Source organism: Argiope bruennichi, chromosome 8, assembly GCF_947563725.1.
Source record: "Argiope bruennichi chromosome 8, qqArgBrue1.1, whole genome shotgun sequence".
Lineage (NCBI taxonomy): Eukaryota > Metazoa > Arthropoda > Arachnida > Araneae > Araneidae > Argiope > Argiope bruennichi.
The window spans coordinates 45,016,455-45,035,724 of record NC_079158.1 but is presented as its reverse complement, the minus strand read 5'-3'; the positions used below and the strand labels follow the sequence as shown (position 1 = coordinate 45,035,724).

At 30.6% G+C, this 19,270-nt stretch overlaps 2 protein-coding genes across 4 annotated transcripts in view; one reads left to right on the top strand and one right to left on the bottom strand.

Annotated features, from left to right (window-relative positions):
* The window catches only part of LOC129980928 (U3 small nucleolar RNA-associated protein 6 homolog), a 56,591-nt gene extending 52,393 nt beyond the window's left edge, over window positions 1–4,198 (bottom strand). Inside the window, exon 1 of the mRNA XM_056091424.1 lies at window positions 4,112–4,198. The gene's annotated coding sequence lies outside the window, so the exon portion shown is untranslated. The remainder of the gene's footprint in view (window positions 1–4,111) is intronic.
* LOC129980927 (ankyrin repeat domain-containing protein 31-like) overlaps window positions 1–15,681 on the top strand; it is a 35,754-nt gene extending 20,073 nt beyond the window's left edge. For all 3 annotated transcript variants that reach the window (XM_056091420.1, XM_056091421.1, XM_056091422.1), the window contains 7 exons: window positions 843–909; window positions 2,976–4,390; window positions 5,172–5,281; window positions 5,399–5,468; window positions 7,674–7,750; window positions 12,293–12,487; window positions 15,520–15,681. In XM_056091420.1, coding sequence (XP_055947395.1) covers window positions 843–909; window positions 2,976–4,390; window positions 5,172–5,281; window positions 5,399–5,468; window positions 7,674–7,750; window positions 12,293–12,487; window positions 15,520–15,625 — 2,040 coding nt within the window. In that variant the 3' untranslated portion in view covers window positions 15,626–15,681. The remainder of the gene's footprint in view (window positions 1–842; window positions 910–2,975; window positions 4,391–5,171; window positions 5,282–5,398; window positions 5,469–7,673; window positions 7,751–12,292; window positions 12,488–15,519) is intronic.
* The last annotated feature ends 3,589 nt before the right edge of the window (window positions 15,682–19,270 follow it).

The following is a 19,270-nucleotide window of genomic DNA, read 5'->3' as shown; positions in this document are numbered from 1 at the left end:
TTCTAGAAGAAAAGAATGACGGTTTTTATTCTGACATTTAGGTTCAGTTCCTTTTTCCTGTCATCACTGATAGCAGAATGGAGAGTCTTATTTTATTACAAAAATTTAAATTCACAATGTGTTTCGAAATTGGAAAAAAATGTTTTTGATTTTTTTTAATAGAAAATTAGTCCTCGAGGATTTGATTATATTTCCCGCTGAAGTACTTTTATGAGATTAGTTACTTACTTTAATTATGAAACAGAACATTTTTGTTCATTTCGAATTTCGGAACAAATTTCATGATATTTTTACATAAAAAAATCAATAGGAAATACTAGACGCATCTACACTTTTCCCATACTTTTTTTTAAAAGTTAAGTTTTTCTTTTTTTTTAAATTTGGAAAGACTTTTGGATAGTTTTTATGCATAGATTTAGTAATTCTATGGATAGCAACGTATTTTAATATCAGAATTTTTAATTGAAATATAAAATATTTGAAAAAAAAATAAGTATTTAAAAAGTTGATTAAGTTTTAAACGAAACATATGTTATATTCGTAAATCAATAGTTGAAGAAAAATCAACTTATTCTTTCATTATCTTCTTTAAAGTTTAAAATTTTGCTGCTGATTATAATGGAATTTAAAAATTGCACACTGTTTAAATACAGATGTCATCTATCAATCATATTTCAATCCAGAGAGTTTAGTTTCATATTTATTATACTAACGTTTCAAGTGTACTGTAAAATGTTGTAAAATTATTTAATACATCCAAAATTATATTTTTGATGATGATATATAATTTAAAGTTAGTTTAATTTAAGGATAATTCTAAAATCTTTATTATTTATTTGCAGCTAAACCAGAAAACCCACAAGAAAACTACTACGTCGAAATCAGTAAAGGGAAAGCTAAACAACAAAAGTATTGTCATTTAGTATACTTTTTTTTGAATATCTAGAATTTGTAAGTTTTCAACCTGAAAAATTTTCTTTCAATCGTAATTTTTCTTTTTGCTTTAAATTACATTCCGTCTTCAAATAACTGAAAATTTTTCTGCTTCTATTGTAAATATGTGCAATATTTTTCTGACTTACCATATTATATATAAATATATATGAAATGATATCTCTTAATGTGATTCAAATCCTAATTAATTTCCTATTTTTTTATCGTAAATTAGCTCAAGTTATTTAATTCTAAACTTTTTCTTATTCCCATTTTTTTAATTAATTATTTTTAACACATTCTAAAAAATTACTGAATGCTTTAATTCTCATACTATAAGTGAAGGAAGGAAAAAAAAAAACTCTAATGTCTACGGCATATCTTCTAAAGATATCTAAAATTCCCTTTATTAAAACGACATATGTCAAAGAAATCTCCAAAAGAATTCCTTAGTACCAGCACTAAGGGAAAAATTTATCAGACTTTACTCTTATGTAAACGGACGCATTCCGCCTTTGTTCTATAAGTACAAACCCAGCCCTCCCATGGAAAAATAGGGCCGCGGTGGCCTGGTGGTAAGGTCTCGGCTTCGGAACCGGAGGATTTCAGGTTCAAGACCTGATTCCACCGAAGAACCGTCGTGTAAAGGGGCCTGTTGCACGTTAAATCCGTCATGACCAAACGTCCTCCCGCTGGTGTGGTGCGGTGTGGAAAGGGGGGGTGCCAGCTCAGGTGTTGTCCTCGTCATCTGACCGCGGTTCAAAATTACGAGGTCCGTCCCAAAATAGCCCTAGTGTTGCTTCAAACGGGACGTTAATATAACTAAACCAAACCAAACCCATGGAAAAATAAATTGAATTTATTCCAAATTTTTTTTCTTTTACACCACATATCTATTACATATATATATTGGTTACATATAGATATCATTAAAAATATATTTTATATTTACTATATTTTTATTTTATTTTTCCTAGTAATTGAGTTATAATATCTAGTTAACTATATTTTTCTTTATATTGAAGTGCTAAAAATATATTTGATAGCATATTAACGAATTAAAGTTTAGTTTGATATGAAGGCATGTGGCAACATGGCAAACACATGGAAATTTGTTGGAAATTTAGTGATAAATTAGCCTCTAATACCGATAATGAACTTAATGCATAAACCAATAATGCCACTTAAAGGAATTTAATGCCACTTTAGATCAATGATTAACTGTGATTAGAATCAAGATTTATTTTCCCCTTACCACATTTTAAAAATATATTTTTTAGAAATTTTCCTTTTAGGCATGCTATTTATTGCCCAGGGCGTCTACTCTAGTTATAGCAAAATAGCTCTTATCTAAACTTAAAAAATAGACTCGAAGTTGAAAAAAAAATGTTCTAACTGAAGTAGAAAAAGTTTGTATTATGTAGAAATGTAGTTTGAGCTATCAAATGTACTGGCGGAAAAAAAGACTGTGAATCTATATATTTATATCGTTTTCATATTCTCTTAGTTTCATTTAGTAAAATATTCTGGAAAAAATTAAATTTTAAAAGAAAAAATTCATTCTTTTGTGATCAAAAACTCGCCGAAAGATGAAGATTTGGCGTTCATTATTTTAAAACAATCTATGGCCATTTTGTAAAAACACTTACTATTAATTGGCGTTCATTTCTGATAGCAGCCATTGCAATGGTATGAAAATTGTCTAAATTAGTGATATTCAAAGCTTAATAGCTTCAAATATGTGTCAGTACTTTATCGACATCAATTTCTTTGTATAAAGATATACAAGTAGAAATATTGTGAAGTAAAAGTACTATTGGTGGGAAATATTTTTGGAACTAAGCCTGTATGTCTAAGTCTGTATGTCTTTTGTCTATCAGGCAACGAACTAGATTGTTGAAATACATTGTGTAAACTTACACAAAGGTTGGAGATATATATCAAATTTTAGGTACACTAATTTTTTTTCCAGATTTTTGACGACTTTTATATGAATTCTATATTTAAAAAATTTCTTATTCAAAATTCTGTATATTTTTCAGATGTTTATAGGCAAAAACAGAACAGACATTTGTCTAGGCTGACTTTTCAGCGAAGAGTTAACGCAACGAGTAATCAAAGTAACCAAAAAATCGCCACGTTGGTTCAAAAAGTTCCGCCGAAATATCCCAAACCAAAACGTTTGATTGAAACTGGTACACAAACTGCACCCTGGACGCCAGAAAGTCCACCATTCAGTAGTTCGTACCAAAATAGTTTCAGAAACATCTCTGACAACGGAGAGGAAGAAATCTTTGAATCTGAAGAAGAAGAATTCTACTGTAAAAGCGATACACTAAATGATGCCAGCATGATAACTGAAGAGATCGCTTCGGAATTCGCGCGTAGCCGATCTAGAGTTGATTACAAAGAACACACAACCTCTTCAAAATCTAAAGAATCTGTAATTATGGAAGAAAATGTATCTAATAGAAACTATACAAGTCAAAGTAATAATTTGGGAAGTGATTTGAAATCGGAAATGATTACTCAATATTCACTGAGAGAGTCCATTAGCGCTTCCAGAGATCAAAAGTCGGTAATCAAAGGAAGAGATACCCCCAATGATCAGCGTAGCATCAGAACACAGACTAGTAAAAGTATTTATTCCGTTTCTAAGAGAGTTAACAGCTCTTCGAATAAGATGACAGAAAATGAGGAAACAGTCATTAATCTTAAGTCCAGAAGCATGTCTGTGCTATCAGTAAAGAGTAGCAGGAGAGATGCATCAGTCAGAAGTCTCAGTAAAGCTAGCGGAAGCAGTAAAAAGTCAGAACAAAAGAGTACCGCTCCATCTTCTAAAAGAAGCAGTATTTCTAAGAAACATTCATCCAATTCCAGAAAGTTAACGTCTCCAAAAACCGTAACAAGCGATGTTTCAGATACACAAGAGCCTCAAGACGAAAATGAAAACCAGAAGAAGACAGAAGCAGTAATAGAAAATCTGGACACTTCAAAGTCTCATGAAGAACCTGAAAATCGAGAAATTAAAGAACCACCTGTGGAATTTCAAGATGAATTTCTGAATGAACTGAACCAAGACTCAAATATTTCACTTAAACAAGAAGATGCAAGCAATCAGATCTTAGATAATAGTCCACCTCCTCCAATATCAAGTAGCGACAATGAGACTACTTACTTTCCCGTAGTTTCGAATTCCTCATCGGCCAGTGGATGTCTTGAGGAAGACGACAGCGAAGGATCCAGCAGCATAAAGGAAAATGACAACGACTCTCTTGAATACAGCAGCCACTGGACAGAAGAGATCACTTCTTTAGAAGTTTCGGATGCTGAAATGGATGAAAGTTTTAATGAGCGATTTCTGATGTACAAAGAAGGACTTCTGGATGAAGATGATGGTATCGTGGCTTCGAGTGAAGATGAGACTCCAAGCACAGAAGAACAACAAGTCACGGAAGTAAGCCAATTTCTTAAAATGACGCACACTATTAATAAAATGCATTTTCTGCTATAAGGGACCAAATTCAAAATATACATTTTGAAGCATATCAGTTTTCATAAAACTATTATAGAAAAAATTCGAAAATTGGCAAAATTGAGTGTTATTGTTATTGAATTACGAATTATCGAATATTTGTAATTCATGATGTTTTCTTTTCATGTTATATTTTTAAAAATAAATCTAATTAAATTAATTTGTTGCAAAAGTTATCTTGCTGTTGATATGTAATATATATTGTAATATGGAATATTCACCAAAATATCACCAAATTCACCTTTTTTCTTCTTGAAAACTGTTCCGTGGATTCCAAAATTAAATTGGCTAGGTACATTTGATATGTACCATGCGATTATCTATTGAAGCCATTTAAATGTTGTAAGCATTTTTCCCAAGATATGATTCAAACAGAACAATTATTTCTTTCATCTTTGAACTTTTTTGTATATTACTGTGCATTTTAATATTTCATAAATTTTTATTATTTTCTTTCCAAAAGGAAGTTGAATACTATAGGTGAATGCCCTTTTGAGAAAATTTTCCTTGAATATTTGCATGTTCAAAATGTGTCTTTAGTGGTACATTTATAAAAATTTGCAAGGATCGGCAATTAATGCATTATATATATTAATTTTTATAACAAAAATTATGTTTTTTGAAGTATAGATTAAATTTTAGTTCATTTCTTTCTTGAGAAATTTTGATTGATTTTACTTTTGTCTTTTGTAAATACTAACAGATCCAATGTAATGGTGAAGGTGTACTACACAGACCATTAACTGAAGTGATATGTGATGAAAACATGAAAAATTTCCTTGAATTAGTCAAAAACAAAGAAAATATACTTCAGTAAGTCTATTCAGAATTATTTTAAGTAGTAGTAAATTGTATTTTATGATAATTTTATGACAGTATTATTTGCAATAAAAATTTGAGCTTCATTTTTTTACACTATCGTTTTTCTAGGTTTGTTGATGAAAACGGTTGGAATTTATTGCATTTGGCTGCTTCTAGAGGATTAGACGATTTCATTGAGGTAATAATGATGTCGGTTACGATATGATTATGATTGATCTAATGAATGATTCTGAGTATTTATATGCTTATTAAGCCAAAGTTATTTTTTTAAAGTTAAAAATAGAACTTACTTTCTTTTTTTCTCAAATGGTATTAAGTTTGCCATTTATGTATGTATATATAAATACATTAGTTTTTGAAAAATAATGTAATGGGTGGAGTTTGCTAACAGTACCAAGGGGCTTTGAATTTTATTATTTTAAACCAATCAACGGCTTACTGAATGGTTGGTCTTCCTCAAGGTAGTATTTAAAACGGTTCCATGTAGTAACATTTGACGCTTCATAACTTCGCCAGATTATACGCAATAAAGTAGAATTTTCGTTTAATATAATCATGCCAAGATAGTACATATTATATATTTACTAATATAATTAATATGTATTTGTATATTTTTCTTTTTCCTTTTTAAATATATATTTTTATATTCTCTAAATATGATTAATATGACTACAGCTTTCTCGACATTCCATTTATTGAGCCAAATAACATAATATATGATTTTTTAAATGTTTTTTAAGGTATCCGAACACGTTCGGAGCACTTTTTTAGAAAAACTTGGTGTAGACATACTATAACCATATTTCGGGGTTTAAGACTACAAAATTAGTAATAGAATGTCAATATTTAAAATAAATATTAATAATTTTTAAAAATTGGCATTTAATAGCATAAATTTAAGCAAATTCCTAAAAAAACTTCAAATTGATCTCACAAAAAACTATTACTCTCATCCGAACAAAACTTATACCAAAATAAACTACATTATTTTCTCTAGGGAATGAACTACAAGCGTATGGTTATAATAATAAATAAAAATTTTAGAGCCATTCGAAGATTTATCAGGAAATTTTTAGTAAATTTATGACATTATTATTCAAACAATAGGCTGTAAATTAAAAAGTATTCATTCAATCCAAATTCTTTTAGTTCATTCCCTAGAAAATAGTATAAACACAAAGTCCACCTAATTTTATAGTAATACGATAATTATATTTTGAGTTATTTGATTTGAAATGAGCAAAAAATAGGTAAAAATCAGTTTTGAGAAAAATGCATTTAAAGTATATAGTTACATGCTTTAATAATAAATTATGTGTGTACATACTTAAAATTCATCACATTTATAGGTTATACCTTCTTCCTCCTTAGCTTTTAATAATTTATCTTTTTTAATCATTTTATTTTTTATGACAATTTTTGAATTTGGCTGTGAATGCCTCCTAGTTTCATTTATTCTGTCTTTGTCGAGCCCAGCAAATGCTCTAACTATATTTGTACTAGGATACACTCCAATAACCTTAAGGATATTCAGTAATCCTAAAAAACCTTCTTTAAAATGTATTGCAGCCATAAATGCCCTTAATCTGAGGGTTCGGAGCTCAACATAGACATCTTTAGGTACAAATTTCCACCCCATTGAAACTCTCAATGGCATTTTGCGTTTTTCCGTGCAAAAAAATTTCTGTATTTAATACTAAATTTGTGTTTATACAAATTTTTAACATGTTTTTGGCCCTTTAAATCGGTGCTTCTGGTTATTTAAATGTCCGGTTTACAGATCATTACGAAAAAAATTAATATCTTGATTTCTTATTAATATAGAGACAAAAGTAAACCTGTTTTGGACTCAAAGACTGGTCTATCCAATAAAAGTATTTTTTTTAAATGTCATTTTTTTTGAGAAAATCGACTTTTTCAACGCGTTCGGATACCTTAAATCATTTTTATAATGGAAGTATATGCCTATTTCTAACGGTTTAAAAATTAAAAAAAAATCTATCTTAAATTGTAAAATTTAAAAAAATATTTTAAACGATTCAAAATTTAGCTATTGGACTACTATTAGAAGGATATAAACTTTGTATGCGATAAAAAGAATCTTTTAATGTGTTGCTCGCTTCAAAGCTGGAATAAGTCAAGGAGGAAAAGTTATTGTTATTGGTTCTTGCTTCATGATTAAGACTGTCGGACGTACATTATGTTCTGTGCTCTGACCACTACGGTCTAAAACTTAAGAGCATAATTTTCTATTTATCTTGTTTCTTCAGTCCTAAAATGTTCTCATCTATGCTTTAAACAAATATTTATATATAGCTTTGTTGAATAAATTTTGTATAAAATAAATGGTTTTTTTTAATAAATATGTTTGGAAATGTTATAGGAGCTTCTGCATCATGGAATATTGATAGACAGCACTACGAAAGATGGATATACAGCTTTACATTTAGCGATTCTGAAGTAAGTGTTTTGATAAATCAAGTCCCTTTGTCTTTTGTCGGTGACGGGTTCTTTTCGAAGATTTTTTTTTGAAAAGCAAACGGTGTCTTTAATTTCTTTTAACAAAAAGTAAAAGTACTATGTTATACATAGAGCAGCGTTTCTCAACCTTTCAGTATTCGCGGCCCAGTTTTCAATCACAATTTTCATCGCCCCCCCCCCGATTGCAATAAAATGCATACAACAGTAATGTATATTGAGTATTTTGAATTATGTTTTAAAATTATTTTTAATTAACTGTCAAAACAAGAGTAAAAGCGAGCCAACGTTGGCGAGAAACCATATCTGGCATTTTGCGAAGCGGGCGGTGAACAGATGAAACGAATGAAAGCGGACAAAATTTAAATATTATATTTGAAATGAAACCCAAACAGAGAGATAACGTTAAAAGAATATGAAAGTATAAAAATGTGTTAATGAAAATTAACATAGAAGGGGTGAACTAAATTTAGAAACTGGGAATACATTTTTTCGAATAATAAAAGAAATAAAACAGAAGCATGACTAAACAAAAGAGAAAGAAATAAGTAATATTTATGGATGGGAATCCACACTACCGATACCGTCTTGAGCATGCATAGAGCAAATGTTTTCTCATAGGAAGAAGGAAAATGTTCGATAACGCAAATTTCAATTCCAGCTAGTCTCATTCGAGTCGATCTTTCTATCGCTATCGAATCTATTGTGAATGTGTATGTTATATATGTTTTCGTGTTAATTGCAATTCTCCATATTAAATATTCACGACGGCAGATTCATGCAGACTCATGGATAAATTTTTAAGCGAAAGTAAGCGAGCATTAGACGATAGTCAATCATCAACAAATATACAGACGAGCGTGGTTCCGAAAATAAAATCAAAAAGATATTCTCGAGAACACTTACATTTTGGCTTTACCAGTACTGAAGTAAATGAAGAAGAAAGGCTCACCTGTATCATTTGCTCAAAAATGTTGGCTACAGAAAGCATGAAACCTAATAAACTTAAACGACATTTGGAAACGCTTCATAGTGAGTACGTCAACAAACCCAGATAATTCTTCGAATTAAAATTAAAATCCGGTCTAATGTCCGGAAGATTCCAAGGTACACAAGCACTTGTAAAACAGAAATCCCCTCAATGCGTCTGGACACATTGCATGATCCACAGAGAAGCTTTGGCGTCGAAAGAAATGAGTCCTGGTCTGAATATTGTGTTGATTACGGTTGTAACCGTAGTAAGTTATATAAAAATGAGACCCCTGAAATCGAAAATCTTTTCCGCTCTTTGTAAAGACATGAGAATTTCCCACATGATAGTTATCACGTGGGAAATTTTTGCAACGTGTTTATTGAGAAGAAATCGCCCTTTTCCTAGAAGAAGAAACCGGAGGCCGATAATTTTCGCGATTTTGTGATGAAATTGAGCTAATTGGTCGACATATTCGAGAAATTAAATGAATCTTCAACTCCAAGGAGCAAATATACATATGTTGGATACGAGTGATAAAGCTAATGCTTTTTGTAGAAAATTGGAATTGTGAATCAGAAATTTAAAGCAAAAAAACCTAACAATGTTTGCAAATGTGGATGATTGCACTAAAATTAACAAGGCTGAAGGAGCATATGTAAAAGTTGTTTTTGTAACCATTGAAAATCATTTAGTCATGCTGGAAAAGAATTTAAAAAAGTATTTTCTTGCTGACGACAAACTGATAGCAAGTTACGAGTGGGTTAGGGATCCATTTCATAAAACTCCCAAAGAACTCTCAATTGATGAGGGAAAAAAAAAAAAATTCATAGACTTCACTACAAGTGGCAAAACTAGAAGACAATTTAGTAATAAATCACTATTTTAATTTTGGGCAGGAGTAGAGGATGATTTTTCTGCACTAAAAACAAAGGCATTTCGCATTCTACTACCATTTTCAAAGACCTACCTTTGTGAAACTGGATTTTCTGCTGTGGCTTCTTTGGAGACAAAATATGGATCTCGCCTAAATATAGTTACAGAACTGAGAGTGGCTATTTCTAATATTAAGCTTTCTTTCGAAAAACTTTGCTTTGCAAGACATGCCCAAGGAAGACATTAATAATTATTAAATTTGTTTTTAATTTAGTATGTTTTGATTAAGTAAGTTTTGATTTAGTAAGTTGTTTTACTTTAATACGTTATTAAATATATCGAAATGTATTTTGTTTTCTATGTGTATGTGTGCTTTCCTTTCAATCAGTTAATCAATTTTCTTAAATAATATTTTCTCTTGCATATTCTCGCCCCCCCCCTCTAGTGTGCTCGCGCCCTCCTAAGGGGGCCCTCCCCACAGGTTGAGAATCGCTGACATAGAGAAAGCACTGCGATAGTTAAAACATACACACACACACACACACACACACACACACACACACACACACACACACACACTTCAGAATTATGGTTATCTACTTGTCTGCCCATGTCTATATAAATATGGTAACTGGAAAGAAGGATAATCCTCGACGATTTACATGAACAATATTAAGTATGTCCCTTATATACAAATTGTATACCTATATCCAATCCTGAGCCGAATTTGAAAAAGAGAAGAAATAACTTTTTTTTTGAAATATAAGTTTCTTTATTTACATCGTGTTTTAAAAATAAACACAAAATTATAGCTATATTTGTAGAATTAATTATATAAAACGTAATTATCATGTTCACGTTTTATATGCAGATTAATCATAGACTTTAAAATAAAATATTATATGCATTTTAAATATTTCATTTATAATTCTGCACGTTTTCATTATAATGGAGGGAAATTCTACAGATTTTTAGTTATTGTATTTGTTAACACACTTATGGAAATATTGGACATATTTATGTGCGCGCGTGTTATCGTATCCTAATCATCATTAAAGATTTAACCAAAAATCTTTAAAATGTGATAGATATCAGAGGAAAAACTGCATAATAAATCGTAATCACTGAATGGATAAGCTTATATATATATATATATATATATATATATATATATATATATATATATATATATATATATATATAGTCTAGAATTAGTTTTTCAGATCAAAGATGCCGGTGTTATCACTGACAAACATTGTAACTCTATCTTCACTAATAATAAGGACAGCGCGTGCCTACCTGTGTGTGTTTGTGTGGGCGTTGGCGCTCTGTAGACCAGTCAGTTTCATTTAGAGCTACGGAATTTGCTAAAAATATGCCTTGGAAAATAGAATATAAATACCGGTAGTGACTTTTTTGAAATTTATAATTTTAATTTATCAAAAAGTAAGCGAGATTTTGGATTTTTTTCTTCGCAATATCTTACAAAAACACTAATATTAATAAGTAATTTCTACGCTTTAAAAAAATTTTAAACGTTTTTTTATTTATTTTTTGTTGTGCAATTTTTTAGATATATGCATACATACAAATATATACATACATGAAAATTCTCTCAAAAACTATTGAAATTGATCTTTTCCGGTGATTGCTGTTTTTATTTCTTAATTTTAACATTTTATGTAACATTCACATAATTGATCATTTAAAAATACACTAAGATAAGAAGGCGTATAACGCCTTCATTTAACTTGACGTGGATGTTTAAAAAAGTCTTTGTGACTAGACTAGACTATATCTAATCCGACACGAATGGAACTGGACACCTGTTATATAATATATATATGAATTAAGCAATAATGCATTTTTCTATATGTAGGAAACGAGTTTACAATATGTGTAGGAGAAAAATACTATGGTAAAATATTGAGTAGGAGCACGTGAAACAGACAAATACGAAATAGGGGGACGTTTCAAATTTTTACAAAAAGAAGGGTACATCAACAAATTACATATTCCAACAAGCGAGAATATTGGTTAGTTAAGTTAAGTTATATTAACGTCCCGTTGTAAAGCAACACTAGGGCTATTTTTGGGACGGACCTCGTCATTTTGACCGCGGTCAGATGACGAGGACGACACCTGAGCTGGCAGCCCCCTCTCCACACCAGCGGGAGGACGTTTGACATGATGGATTTAACGTGCAACAGACCCTCTTGCTGGACGGTTCTTCGGTGGAATCGGGTCTCGAACCTGAAACCCTACGGCTCACAAGCCGGGACCTTACCACCAAGCCCGTGAGAGTATTGGAATGATTAGTGTCATATTAAGGAGAATCTATTGTAGCGCCACAACAAAGCAAAAGAAGTCATATTTCTAATTTTATTCTTTTCTTTTGACTAATCCGGTTTAAAATATGAAGTACATGCATAATTTTGATGTATATGCCAAATTTCACCCATCATTCATATAGTTGCGTTTTGTATGTATCGTATTCGCATGCATATCAACATTATAACAAAAATCTTTTTATTAAAGAAGGGGTTAACCTAAAAAGAAGAGAACAATAAGAATAACCGGATCAATTTTTTCTTGACAATTACAAAACATTCTCTTTGTATGCAAGAAAAGTGAAAATTTAATAACTCATGGTTAATAGTTATTATTTTTCTTTATAGCAATGATTTGGAGTGCTGTAAAGTTCTTTTACGAAATGGCGCTTCATTATTCTCTGGTGACGAAGCATTCGACAATGAATTGCTGTCAAAAATCAATACAACGGCCACTTCGCCAGTGAAAAGTTTGGTGGAGAAATATGAAGAAAATCTTAGGAAAGTGCTGAAGATAACTAAAATTTTAAATAAATTCGGAAGGTAATAATGTCATTTTATATTAAGAAAGGGAACTTACGTATTAACGCCACCGCAGCTACAGATTTGGGGGTTTTTGCGCTAATGCGCCAATAAAGTGCAATCCTGTTACGTATTAACGCCTCCGCAGCTACAGATTTGGCGGTTTTTGCGCTAATGCGCCAATAAAGAGCTTAATCTGTAGCTGCGGAGTCGTTGAATTTTGAAAGTGATTGGCTGCACTTAAAAACCGCCAAATCTGTAGGTCCGGTAGCGTTAATTCTTAACCTAAAAAAGTTTGGATTCTTTTGGGACATACTTTATTAAATGTTATAGCTTTTATTCGTTGCTACTTATTATTTTTCTTCAAAGGAATCTGAAATTAAAACATGGAATTTATTCCTTGTTCTCAGTATTTAATACTATTCGTAATTTAAAGATTAAGACAAATAAGCTTATTAGCAGTATGAGTTACAGGATCTTTTGTTACTTTTCCTTTTTCACATTATTTGGAATCTCATATCAGTAAGATGTTTTGTAAATTTAAGGGATATAAAGTAAAATCTCAAATAGATTAAAACGATGATGTTTTACTATAAATATGCAAAAATGAAAATAGTAGCCTTTAGATTAACTTCTTATTTTTATGGACAACTCTCATTTCTAAAATTTTGCTCAAAAAATAGTAAAATGTTGCACAACCTAAATTTAGATTATATCTAAAAAAAGATTTAAAAATTGCTAAACAAGAATAATATTCCTTATCTAGTAGTTTTCGCGAAATATTTTAAAGTGCTTTTGAGCAGATTCAGTTTTGAATTTTTTTTGTTGTCAAATTAATTCTACATAGCATTGAAAACATCAAATTCCTTTAATAATATTAAAATAGCGATAAGTTTTTTTTATTTCACTTAATAGCCTTGTATTTCTATACGCACTCCGATTTTTGTTTAAATACAAAGTATTTCAACTTCTACAACTTTTGAGAAGGACAAATTTTCTGAAATATAGCTCGGTATTATACAATTATATAGGATTGGAAATGGCACAATCATATAGTAGAAAAATTTTCTTCTCCCCATACTACACGAACACTTTCAACAAATATTTGTTTCGTTATTGTTAAGAAAAATTTAAAAGACCTGGATTTTCCCCTCAAGTCAGGACATGTAGAGTTTCTGCATATTTATGAAAAGCAGATCTAACAGTCGCTTCGTCGTGAAATGTAATTCAAACACGAGACCCTGCTCCCTTAATTTTGCCAGTACAGTCGAATTTCGATTAAATGGTTGGGATCGCACTTCCATTAATAAATCTAAAAATCAGAATAAAAGGAAGCCCTTAAAAATGGCCATCAGGAGATCGGAAATAAGATTTTAATACTAGATTTTAATCATATACAAAATGACTAAATATGATGTTTTTAATTATATAACTGTAATTATAAGCAATAAATTTGGTCAGTAGATACCACACAGGTCAGAAAATGTAATACTTTACGTTGGTTCAAACGGGACTTTGCCCTGCTCTAAGCATTTTTGATGTCGTTTAGACACTGAATCCCGGTAGTAGCCAATAGATCGACAAAAGGCAGATGGTCCTGGCGATGAATGGACTTTCAACAGGAAGAGAAATGAAAGAAGGAGATAAGATATCGGCATGCCGGTACTACTTGCTGTAGTAACAGCTGTCACCGAAAGTGACTCTGAAGTTATATTGTATAATTGCAAAATAAAGGAAGGATCTTAAGGAAACTGATGTTGATTAAATGAGTTCCCAAATAGAAAAGTTCTGAATAAACTATTTTGCATATTTAATAATAACATTTGAGCAATAGTAAATCGAATTTAGTGGATTCTTACATTGGCTAAGATTACTTTTAGGTTTTGACTATCACTTTTAGGTTTTGGCGCACATCCAGTGGATGGTATTAAGACTCTTTTTGCTCATATCCATGCCATGGTAAAATAAGTTTCAAATTTTCCACTATTCCAATAATATCCCAGATAATACACTATATCCCGGATATAGTGTACAATATAAGTGCGCAATTAAGTTACCTTGAATTTTATGAAGTATCTATTTTTAATAAGTAACTATTTTTACTTACTTATAAAGGGTGTCCCAAAATTAACGCAAGATTTGAATTTGCCACCATTTGTGCTGTAAAGTGTTGGCAACCCGATTAATAAAACAATTTGAGAGATGAAAGTTTAAGGTTAGTAAAAATGGAGCATTACATAATAGAACAACGTGTTAATACAAGATTTGAATTAAATAAAAAACACATTTTTTTTCCTTTAAATTGTTATTTTTTATTGAATGGCAAAGTACATTGGTTAGGGTTATGTATAGAATAAAATATAGGAAAATGACCTCCACGGCTTTGTTAGAACATACGTACTCTTTTGTCGAAATTTCTCATGACCATTTTGCATAAATGTGGCTGAATTTCGCTGATGTAGCTTTGAATTTCCTTCTTCAATGCAAGCATCCTTTTGGGCATGTTAACATAGAGCTTTGACTTCAAATATCTCCATAAAAATCTAATGGTGTTAAATCACGCGATATAGGGGGCCAATTCTCCCGTTTTATTATTCTCCCGTTTATTCTCCCTCAGACTTTACATTATTTTTTAAATATTGTTCACAAATGAAAACATGTTTTTTCGTAAAAAACGCTCCTTTTTTACAAACTCTAAACTGTCAGCTGTCAAATGGTTTTTTTAAATAGGATATTGCCAACATTTTACTGAACGAATGATGGAAAATGCAAATCTGGCCTTAATTTTGAGGTACCCTTTATATACTCTTTACGCATATCTTTTGCATGCAAGTTTACGACATTGCCGACTATATATTATTGTAGAATTGAGATTTGTTTTTCATCAACTTGCCTCTCTCAATACTTTGTTTACATCATATTAAAATACTTGCATGCACTTTTTATTTTGGGGGGGGGGTCTTTAAAAATTATAAACCTTTGTTTAATTTTTACTTTTAAAAAATATGAAATCCTTTTTTAAAATTCAGATTATTTCTATTTCTTTTTTACAGCAACAAGAAGAATTCATCACTTGTTTTGCCAAAAAATTTGTTGATGACTTTGGCTGATTTAACTTTAGACGATGAAGACCAAGGAACTCTTACGAATGATGAATAATTTCTCTGCATTATTCAAAAAGAAGTATCCAATGAAATTAATGTAATAAAATAAAACTTCGGCATATAAAAACTTGAAATTTTTACATTATATGCACAACTTAGGGAGTCATTCATTTGCTTTTTTCTGTCCTTTAACAACATCACATACTTATTCAAGACTTTTGCATCTGTTTTGATTTTTAAAAATATTTATTATTTTAAACTAATAAGGATTCTTTATAAAACTGAGATCACTATAAAAGAAACTGCAAACCATAAAATTAAAGCAATGTTTAGGAAACTAATTTATAAAGTCAATATTTCCTTAGTCAAAAAATACTAAAAGGTAGATACATTGTATTTAGAGCGTGCCAATGCTGCTACATCTAAACTACAAATGAACTTAACCAAATTAGAAATAAATATTGTTTAAATTAGAAAAAAATGAATAAAGGGAAATAAATAAGAAGGAAATGACGAATCCGGCTTGAAGAGTTTAACAAAGGCCAGTCTAAGGCAGGGATTGAAACAAGGTATTTTTTCTGTGAGGGGTTTGACTGTCGTCCAAATATGGATCAGTCATGACCCGAAAATCCCAAGAAACTGAGGTTTTTAGAAGAGAAAAATTAATATCAATAAAGCAATGGCATTAAATTTAAACAATAATAAACAAAATATTATTTCAAATAACAACTCTCAATATAAAAGAATAATTCATTGCATTTTTAAAATTTTAGATTTTAAAAAGATGGCGGAAAAGGAAATTTTAGCATCAGAAAATCTTTGCTGGTAGGATCGGCGAACGATATTTTTTTCTTTATCGATATGAATGCACAATGGACTATTACGTTTGCAGTTGTCCGTATGAAGTAATAGTTATCTGAAAAAATAAAGAGTCTTGCTTATTAATTATTTATTGTCGAAATACATAAAAATATCTTTACTAACATTTTTGTTTCTGTTTCTTGCTATATAATTTCTTCTGCATTCTTCATTTATACATATTTTCTGCCTTTTTTTTAATTATATATCAATCTTTCTTCAAATACAATCAAATATATCCACTCTCTACCATTCAAAATTTTCCTACAGATCTTCAAAATCATTTTAATGAAAAAAACATTTTTATTCATTTTTACGTTCTCCCCTACGAAGTATACAAAGAGAAAATTTTGCAAACATCAAAAAATTCGAATTCGAGATTTTGACATATTTTCTTGTTTCAGATCTACCTTAATTAAAAAAAAAAAAAGAAAAAACACTCATTTTTTAGAATTTTGTCTGTCTGTGAACGCGATAGCTCAACAACGATTTGTTCCAGAAGGAAGAAATTTATTATATGGACTTAAAACTAAATTTATAGATTTCTATTAAATCTTGAATTAAATCCATGCAGTAGAAGATTATCTAATCGACTGTTAAGTACAAACAATAAAACATCTAATCGATTGTTGGCCTTGTTTGCCTTATAGAAAATTTGATACCATTCTTACCAGATTAAGAATTGGTCACACGCGGCTCACACATAAACATTTGCTGTTGGGGGAACCCGCACCCCGATGTACAGTATGTCAGTGTCCTATGACGATTCTTCATATTTTAATAGAATGTCCACAATTTAACAATGAATGAATTCGCCACTTTCAATCTCCTCAAATCAAATTAAAAGATATACTTCATAAAGTTCCCCATCCCCAACTTTTTACCTTTTTAAAATGTTTGGCTTTTACTTTTCGATTTGATTCTTAAATAACTCTTAATTTCTGTTTTACCATGCTATTACTTTTTGTAGATTTTACAGGTTGACAAGTTCAGGAAAATGATGCAATTTAGAAAGAAATTTTTAAACTTTTAAAATAGGATTAAGTCTTACCTTATGTTTGGCGCAGTTTAATCAAAAATGGTTCTTGCGCCAATAAACTCCATCAACCAACCATTAAGTACAAGTGAGCCCGATAACATTAAGAGCCAATTAAATAAAAGGTTTAGCCTTCTTGAAGAATCTTATAAAATTTGGAACCAATCTGTCAAAAGGTCGATCATCTGTCGGTACTTATTTTCTCATGCTTGTAAATGCTATAACTTAAAAATGGCATGCCTTAAATCAATGAAAATCAAAAGAATTCGAAAATTTATATTCAATTTTTAGAACCAAAATTTATATTCAGTTTTCGGGTATTTGTGTATTAACCGGATGCTAGGGATTAGTCGCTAAAAATTGCAAAACAGTCCAGTAAAATGTTACATTCAAGCCAAAGATTTATATTTCGTAACTGCTATTCACCAATGACATTTAAGGCAACATTCATTGTTTTACCCGGGCCGCGGTGGCCTGATGGTAAGGTCTCGGCTTTGGAGCCGGAGGGCTTCAGGTTCGAGACCTGATTCCACCGAAGAACCGTAGTGTAAGCAGGTCTGGTGCACGTTAAACGTCCTGACCAAACTTCCTCCCGCTGGTGCTTCGTGGCGTGGAGAGGGGGGTGCCACATCAGGTGTCGTCCTCGTCATCTGACCGAGGTTCAAAATTACGAGGTCCATCCCAAAATAGCCCTAGTGTTGCTTTAAAAAACGGGACGTTAATATAACTAAACTCATTGTTTTACCCAAGTGCATAGTTTTATGTTGGAGGAGAGAGGTAAGACCATTTAATGGAATCATGCCAGAAAATTTTGAATATGCCACACCTGCTGGTTTGCTTAATGACAAAAGAGTTTATATGAAGTCCCAGTCTTATGAGAATAGTAACCGCAAATCACATAACAGTTTAGATTTGCACTGCGTCGTGAGATATTTCATAACATGTAATAATTAATATGGCATCTAATCGTTCTTTAAAATTAACAACCTAATGCCCCGTCTCATATATAATAAAAATTTAATAAAAATAAATCTGTTTATTGATAGTTAAATTCCGAAAATATTAAAACATTAGATTGCAATTGCGAATGTATCATTTTACAAAATTTCAGGCAATGAAATATAATAAGAAATCGTAAAGATTTTTTTTTATCAGGAATTACATAATTCGATCCTCATAGACATGAGAAAAGTTAGATAAAAACATATAATAAAAAATATAATTGTACTATATATTTTATAAACATATAATTAATTAATTAATTTCTCCTTAAAATACCTGGACGTCATATATGAAATTAAATAAATTAGGAAAACAAATGGAAAGAATATTTTTTTACAACTGAAAGCAATATTTCAAGAGAACACCATTAAAGGAACGTAAACTTTAAAAAAATTAAACGTTAAAAAGCGTAAATAATAATAATAATAAAAAAAAACTGTAATAAAAAATGTCTTGAAATGAAATCAGTTGCATAGCATATAATTCGTTTTTCATGTAATAATAATTTTTTTTGATATTCCTATAAAATAAATGGATTTGGGAAATTTAATTGTATCACCGGGATTGAAAGAGTTCATCTGAGCAAATTGTTAAAATTTGAATTGTTTTTATAGCAAGTAAAATCATCTAAGAAATGCAAGTGCTTTTTAAAAATGATTTGGCCGTCCGATTTATCGTCCATCTTCCTATGATCCTGTAGAGTTCTTTGATTCCAAAAACGAATTTAGAATAACCCTCGATTTTTCGTGAAACTTTTTTTTATGACGGTATATTTGTTCAGTGGCGTATTAAAGAACATTTCAT